Raw genomic sequence first — 8,170 nt, 5'->3', positions numbered from 1 at the left:
TTATTTGCACTGCTGTTTACTAAAATCTCTTTTTTGTACAATATTATTTTTCAGTAACTTTTTTTCATCATTTTATCAGTTTTGTATATAAAATTTTGCGCCATCTCACATTATAATCGTGTGGGTCTATGGTACTTTTAACAGTGTTGCCTCTGTTTGTCTGTCGTCTATCTATCTATCGAGGTCATCCCTGTAATAGATAGAGTAGATTATTACATTAGACATGATTGCATGCCTGTCCATTTTCCGTCATCTTGAGAAGCTGTAGCTGTAAAGAAAAAGCAACTTTTTCAGTGGCTTCAAAGAAAAGTAAAGAAATAAAAAAAGAGAGAGAAAGATGGAGCGCTTACAGCTATAACGACTCCATCTCCCAGGATTCCTTTTTGCACTCCTAAAGCGGAAACGCTGGAGGGATTCCATGGAAACGGTCCACTGGCGTGCTTGCCTGATAGAAAAGAGCGTTCATTGATAGCTAGCTAACGTAAAATCAGAGATTCTATCAACGCGGATCTACCCGAACATATTTCACACCGTGTGCCTGCAATGATGAGCCGTACGCCTGACGCGAGCGCGAGGTAAGAAAGATCCCACCCGTCAAACACATCCCGTGTTATTTAGTGCGGAGAGTTAACGTTAGCACTAACAAAATAATCACTGGACGTACTGTACATAAAGGTACATAAAGGTAGGCTAGCAGTTAACTAGTTAACCTGTGTCGTCACGCTTCTCATCGATAAACTGCACTCATAACGAGTTATTTGTTCGTCGGTTAAGCCATAGTTAGTGATGCTATATAGCTATAGAGTCACTATTCACTGAACGGGCATGTGTTTATAATACTAAAGCAGCGCACTTACTAGTTTAGCTGTTTTATTGCATGCAGCTGGTCGAGTGACCGTATAACCAAAGAGTAATGGAGCGAAGGATAACAAGCCAGGATGCATCACATCTACAGGATGTTTTGTATGGATTGCTACTTGCATTTAGATGAAACAGCAATAAGTAATTTTCACAGGTCTTGTGCAAAATAGACGTTTATCGTTTTCCCTACTCAAATATATGAAACCGTTTATAAAATTATGTTTCATTACTGCTGTTGATGTTCTCCTTTATCCTTTCCAGGGATAACCAGACAAGGAGGATCCAAGAGAACATCACCAATGTGGAGAAACATTTTGGACAGATGTGCCAACTCTTTGCTGCCTATGTCAGTAAGACAGCCAAGGTACGAGACAAGGCAGACCTTCTGGTCCGGGAAATTAGCCTGTATGCAGACACCGAAACACCAAGCCTTAAGAGGGGGATGAAGCAGTATGCTGACCATCTGGCCAAGATTCAAGATTATCGTCAAGCTCAGGTGGACCTCCTTGAATCCTTACCATCAATCATTATTTCGTGTTCATATCCATAATTTAAATATTGGGTAGAAGAGAAACTAATGCAGAGCTGGTCTTGCAGGTGGAACGACTTGAATCTAAAATCATAGAGCCATTAAAAAGCTATGGAGCTGTGGTGAAACGGAAAAGGGTAAGTTTTACTGCAGCCTGCTGCCATGTTGACACTGATTTGAACCACACATCCATCCAATAAGGTGTGCTGGAGCCTATCCCAGCTGTCATAAAGCAGGATTTGGAGTACAACCTGGACAGGTAATCAGGTTGTCACAGGGCCAACGGGGATTTTAGTGAATTTTTTCAGTGCCTTGTTGTGACTTTTTCTGTCAGATATTTGCGTGTTAAAATCCAAGATTTTACACACAAATTCATAAATAAATTTGTGAAATTTTGCAATAGTGTCGCTAAATGAATAATTCATTTCAATTCAATTTTATTTATATAGCACCAAATCACAACAACAGTCGCCTCAAGGCACTTTATATTGTACAGTAGATCCTAAAATAATAGATACAGAGAAAAACCTAACAATCTTATGACCCCCTATGAGCAAGCACTTTGGCAACAGTGGGAAGGAAAAACTCCCTTTTAACAGGAAGAAACCTCCAGCAGAACCAGGCTCAGGGAGGGGCGGGGCCATCTGCTGCGACCAGTTGGGGTGAGAGAAGGAAGACAGGATAAAGACATGCTGTGGAAGAGAGACTAAGAGAAGAGGGAGAACAGAGATTAATAGCAGGTACGATTCAATGCAGAGAGGTCTATTAACACATAGTGAGTGAGAAAGATGACTGGAAAGGAAAAACTCAGTGCATCATGGGAGTCCCCCGGCAGCCTACATCTATTGCAGCATAACTAAGGGAGGATTCAGGGTCACCTGGTCCAGCCCTAACTATATGCTTTAGCAAAAAGGAAAGTTTTAAGCCTAATCTTAAAAGTAGAGATAGTGTCTGTCTCCTGAATCCAAACTGGAAGCTGGTTCCACAGAAGAGGGGCCTGAAAACTGAAGGCTCTCCCTCCGATTCTACTTTTAAATACTCTAGGAACAACAGGTAAGCCTGGATGAAGGAGCCTAGGGGGCAGTGAGGGAATCAGAGCAATTTGCTGTTGGTGTCATTACTATGGCAAAGGCACATGAGGGCAGTATTGTCTTAATGATAACATATCGCTACCTCTACAAGCCACTTTGACCCATTGCCAGCACTCTTCTCTGCTAACCACTAAGTATATCGAGAAGACATCCTGTGGTATTTCACAGACGCCGCACTACTGTCCAAATTGTCTTAAGTAAATGTTTGTCTTGTTTGGCTTTTAGTCCTTGTGTGTGTGTGTTTACTTGTATTCTGCTCTTGCATGCATTCATTCATTTTAATTTTTTTTTTAAAATGTGCCCTCTCCTTCAATATGTTCAACGGCTAAAGTCACAGAGCAATTAAAAACCTATGGTTGACAGTACAGTTGAAGATAAACCAAAAACTTGCGCAACAGGATCTACTGGAGATCCTGATCCTCACTGATGCACACCAAATTCTTATATGTTAAGTCATGTTTAGCAAACTGTGCATTACACACTACCACTATTAATTCTTTTGATAACTTCTGGGAATTTGTGTATCCGTGCAGGAGGATCTGAAGACTACTCAGAGTGCCAGAGACAGAGAAGCCAAACAGATGGCTCAGCTCGAGAGGACCAGGCAGAGAAACCCCTCAGACAGGCAGATCATTGTATCCTTGACTTGTTTCTCTTCAGTTCTTTAAATCTCTCTCTGATACCAGATTGACAAAAAGGCTTCAGTGTTACAACAGCCATCTGTATAAATAATCAAATGAATGCCTGCTAATATCAATTCAATTCTTCGTTAGTTATAGACATCAGCTTAGAGCTGTTTGAAATGTTTGTTGTGCCAAGTTTGGACAGTTTAAGCTTATATTTCTTAAGTTTCCTTGACTGAGCTTTCAGTCTCAGGTGCGTCCCATGTAATATGTGTTTTCATCAGTGGTAATGTATGAATAGAAATATGAAAAACATTCCAGAAACAAACTCACAAGCACAGTGTAGATTCTTTACAAGAGCTTAAACCAGTTGGACTAAGCACCTGACTTATTTTAGTCTGTTATGTTTTGAGTTGAGTTTTATATGTATATATATTGTTTTTGCCGTTAGGCTGAGAGTGAACTCCAGAGAGCCACCATGGATGCCACACGTACCACGAAGCAGCTGGAGGAGACCATCGATGAGTTTGAGAGGCAGAAGATCCAAGACATCAAGGTTTACTTTCTGTGCACCTCAGATTATTAAGTACTGGCTTCAAACTTGCATTAAAGCATCCACACTTGAGAATTTTAAAGAAAAAATATTTAATTAGTAAAAATTTGGAACCGTTAAAATGCAATAGGAATGAGTAACTTATAAGAAAGACCGAATGACAACTGACCCGCCCTGTGTGTAGTACAGCTAATGTTATTTTAAACTATAAATAATAAACCTAAATAAATAAGTTTACAGTTTAAACAACTGAATTATCAAAAAATATGATTTTGAGCTGTGTTTAACACGGTCACTAATAGAGGAAAGGATGCAACATTCAACATTTTGTTACAGATCAGATACTTAAATCCTTATATTAAATTCAGTTGTGATAGCTTTTAATTGTAAACATAGAAATTAAGATGGGAATGATTGAACAGGCAAGCAGTACTTGACTACAGAGTAACAAATGGCCACATCTGCCGTTCACAGCAACTACTTGCAGACTTTTATGTCGATCGTGGTTCTTTGGACGTAGCATGGAAATATCTGGAAAGATTTCCCTGTTGTGACCATGTTTCACCCTCAGTTAATGGTGTAGAATTGTAGAGGCGTGCCAGACAGGAAATAAAAATTTGCCAGTTGTTAAAACCATAACCCACTGGTGTTTATGTATGTGTAACATACATATGAACGAGCAATCATTGCATTTGATTTACGAGGGTTAAAAACTGACGTACGTTCATGAACCGATCTCGATCATGAAGTTTTTATCTATAATTTTTTTATTTATTTTTGTGTGTTTTTATATTTAAGTGCACAGAAAAAGTGCACTTAAATATTAAAGTAAATATTTTAATAAATGACCATACATACATACATATATATATATATATATATATATATATATATATATATATATATATATATATATATATATATATATATATATATATATATATAGTACAAATCTTGGTTTAATTAATATTGAACTAGTCTTGTATCATTATGGGATGATGATGATGATAACAGTTTGGTTTGGATAATGGTAATTTATATTTCATAGATTTGCTTTGACTTAGTAACCATGCCTACATGACCTAACATGCACATACAGCCCAACATGCACATGAACAATGTCAGAGGTGGGGAAAAGCAGAAGTAACAGTAGTGCAGGGCCTGTTGCAATATGGCTAGCATGTGTGCGGCGACTGTGGACAACCAAACAGCCCTACGTAGGATTTCCTGTGATATGTAGAAAGATATCAGCTGATTTTGTGGACTGTCTGGACTGATCCTGTGCTTTGTCTGCTGTCACAGTGCACTTGTGGTTCAGTTGAATTGGCTCAGAGTCTGGTCCATATTGAAATATTCAGTATTTGATATTCGTGTCTTCTCTCACTCTAGAAAATCTTTTGTGAGTTTGTGACAGTGGAAATGTCATTCCACGCCAAGGCTTTGGAGGTGTACACCCTGGCCTACCAAAGCATTCAAAGTGTGGACGAGGAGGAGGACTTGGAGGTAAGTTGATGCTCTGCGCCTTGGCCTTAGCCAAATGGACATGAGGTTAAAAATGTACATAAATGCATATACATCATCAGGTTATTTTAACCCTGGAGATCCAATGGGGTCAGAGCCGACCCCATTGGTTTTCTAGGGAAACCATGGGGTCCAATTTGACCCCATGGGTTCTCCAGGGTTAATACATCCAAAATAACACGGCCTTATGCACCCATCTTTCTTTGAGTCATTGCTCATACATGCACACACCCTTTAATTTACGTCAGCGTTTGAAGTAACCTGCATTGAATTCTACACAATTCATTCAGTCATGCTAACTGGGTTGCTTGTGTTTACAATTTAATGAGAGGTTTGCTGTACTATTTTTAAGAGAGAAAGCACGTCCTGAAAAAACAAAGGATCAATGATGTTCGTCGAGCAACGTTCCTCCTGCAGTTGCCCTTGTGTTATTTTCCTCCACCCCTCGCTATCTCATCTGTGTGTTTTTGCACTGAATCATTTGCCTTCCATTCATATGGAAGCAAAACTCCTCATCGAGACAAGGCTGTTTTTCAGTGACTCATAGTACAAAGCATGGGAGATTGAATCATCTGAAACGGGCACAATGACAGGCATGTAGATAATCCTGATCGAGAACCATGGCTGAATTTGTTTTCTACACAGTGAAAACCACTGGGTGGTTTCAGCAGTAGTTTGTTGCGTTTGCTATGAAAATAATAGTTTTGGAGCTGGTTTAATGTGTGACATTAACAGACTGTCATTGCTGTCGGTGACTTTTGTTGTAGAGTATTTTTACTTTCTCTATCTGTTTGTGTGTTTTTATCCGAGTCCCTGCTTTTAATGCATTGTAAATAAAATACCCTGAATTTAACCTATATGACCTTATTGTACTGTTTGCTATGCCCCGTGGGCTTGTGTACAGGTGCTGCTTCCATTCAGTTTTGTCTCTATAGAAAAGTACCTCTTTTCAGCCCCTCTTACTGTCTCTGGCAGGTGTTCAGGAGTTCTCTGCACCCCCCCGACTACCAGTCACGCTTAGACATAGTGCGAGCTAATTCCAAAACGTCCCTTGATCGGACCGGGTCCTTCCTGAACTCAACAGGGACATTACAGGTAAGATACAGTCAGTGATTAAAAGCTCCAATACAGAGACAAGAATTCCCCAACAAGTATCTGTAATGCTATTCCTTTTCACCTTTGGCTTTGAGTGTTGCACAAGTTTCATTGCGATGATAAAATTCAAAATTCCCTTCTTCCTGTTGTGAGCTCAGAAGTCTTTCTCATGCCAATAGAGGCTGGTGCTTGATAACAGTGAGTCTTATCAGTAGTTGCAATGATTATGCGTGGAATCACCCTGGCCATCAATCGGTGTTGTTTTTTTGTTACCCATGACATTGCATCCAAGGAACATCACGCATTTCCTCCTGCATTCAGTTTTACCCCAGGATCTTAACAGTGACACCGCACTGTTTTGTGATTTTATTTAATTTTTTTTATATATTTGCATTCTAGACTACAATTTCTCACTAATTGACAAATAAGAATTTGATATTTTTAATTAACTGTTTTCCGTGGGTCTCGTGGAGTCTGTTGAAATGTAGTGTCTACACTGTAGACTCTACAGTATCTACAGATGCCCATATTGGAACTTTCAGATACAGATTGCTGTACGCAGCTGTCACTAGAATATGCCTCAGATATGTGTTGCGTCACATCTTGAGATCATACTTTGGCTTCGCTGATTAGGTTTGATTTTTATCTGAGAGAAATTGCAATCACTGCTAAACAGAAACGACATTTGCAGTCGGGAAAAAGAGGATTTATCACCCTGTTTGCATTAAGGATGAAGCCAGAATGGAAAGTTGAAAGTAGAGCATGTTAGTGGACATGGAGAAAGTGTCCTCATTCTTACATGAATACCGTTCACACAATAAGGAAGGTACTTTTGCTTCCTGGAGCCAGACTTTCTTATAATTTTTACAGTGGTCTTGAGCAGTAGTTCTCCAGGCTTTATTGTTTCTCGATGTTTTTTATTTGGACATTGGCTACTTTTCACTCATTTGCAGTGCAATGTGGATTTTTTTTAAAGGCATCCAACATTAAGAAAAGATAACTATTCCTGAAAACTACTTAAAGGCATTACAAAAAAGTTCACACTGTGCTGAAGAATAAAGATGCCAGATATTGACTTTCAAGCTTGTTAAAACTGTACAAATTCTGTTTTTGATTTATGTAAAAGGTAAAGACACAGGGAAGTGTTGGCATGTTTAAAAACAATCTTTTTCCACATATATTTGCACATATATGGAAATGTGTGTGTACATATATCTATGTTTGCTTATGTTTCATCTATGTAAGCAAATTACGGTACAAAGAAATAATGGGTAACCCAAAACTTACACAGTACTGTATAAATACATAAGTCAACCCTCATGAGAAGTAAATGTGAGGAATGTGGTCTCAGCGCACTTTGCGGTGTGTTTACACCTACCCTTCATTGTTTCTACTAAAAACTGCGACTGAAGAAACAAAGCAAAAAAACCAGGTTCCTTGGAAGTTGAGCTTAATGATTACCTGCCAGGCGTTTTAGTTGCATTGACTGTTTATTTGTTGTCACAGCAACAAAGAGCTGGTAGTCGTCAGACGAGAAAAGAGGAGGAGGAGGAGGAAGAGGAGGATGAAGATGAATCCGAAGAGGATGTTGACGAGGATGAAGACGACACAGATGATGAAAATTAAATACTCAAATTGTTTGGTTTTGATTTTATGATAACAGAAAGATTAAAAGGCAATTTATAAATGAAAAGCAGCCTCATTGCCAAAACCACATCACACATCTGCTCTGAGCAGTATTGCAGTGGTAGTGTTGTAGCGCCGTGATGCTTTGTAAGAGATCTACAATTTGTAATCCAGGCTCCTGTTGTCTTTGCTAGACTTTTATATAGCACAGAATAAAATGTGCGTTATTGGTCGCTTGCATTTAAGAATAAAAATATATTTTTATGCTTTG

At 38.9% G+C, this 8,170-nt stretch overlaps 1 protein-coding gene across 1 annotated transcript; it reads left to right on the top strand.

Annotated features, from left to right (window-relative positions):
• The first annotated feature begins 385 nt into the window (after window positions 1–385).
• Window positions 386–8,170, top strand: cibar1 (CBY1 interacting BAR domain containing 1). The gene is made up of 8 exons (XM_080295920.1): window positions 386–575; window positions 1,123–1,357; window positions 1,459–1,527; window positions 3,015–3,116; window positions 3,556–3,660; window positions 5,047–5,160; window positions 6,154–6,273; window positions 7,780–8,170. The coding sequence occupies exons 1-8, from the start codon at window positions 544–546 to the stop codon at window positions 7,897–7,899; spliced, it is 897 nt and encodes a 298-aa protein (XP_080152046.1). The 5' UTR covers window positions 386–543; the 3' UTR covers window positions 7,900–8,170.

Source organism: Astatotilapia calliptera, chromosome 22 (genome assembly GCF_964374335.1).
Source record: "Astatotilapia calliptera chromosome 22, fAstCal68.1, whole genome shotgun sequence".
Lineage (NCBI taxonomy): Eukaryota > Metazoa > Chordata > Actinopteri > Cichliformes > Cichlidae > Astatotilapia > Astatotilapia calliptera.
This window is presented reverse-complemented; position numbering and strand designations above follow the sequence as displayed.

Bases quoted from the DNA above. Each gene is read 5' to 3' on its own strand.
- cibar1 (XM_080295920.1), top strand. From the start codon at position 544: ATGATGAGCCGTACGCCTGACGCGAGCGCGAG. The intron at 1,358-1,458 runs GTGGACCTCCTT...CTGGTCTTGCAG, and splicing joins AAGATTATCGTCAAGCTCAG to GTGGAACGACTTGAATCTAA. The intron at 3,117-3,555 runs GTATCCTTGACT...TTTTGCCGTTAG, and splicing joins CCTCAGACAGGCAGATCATT to GCTGAGAGTGAACTCCAGAG.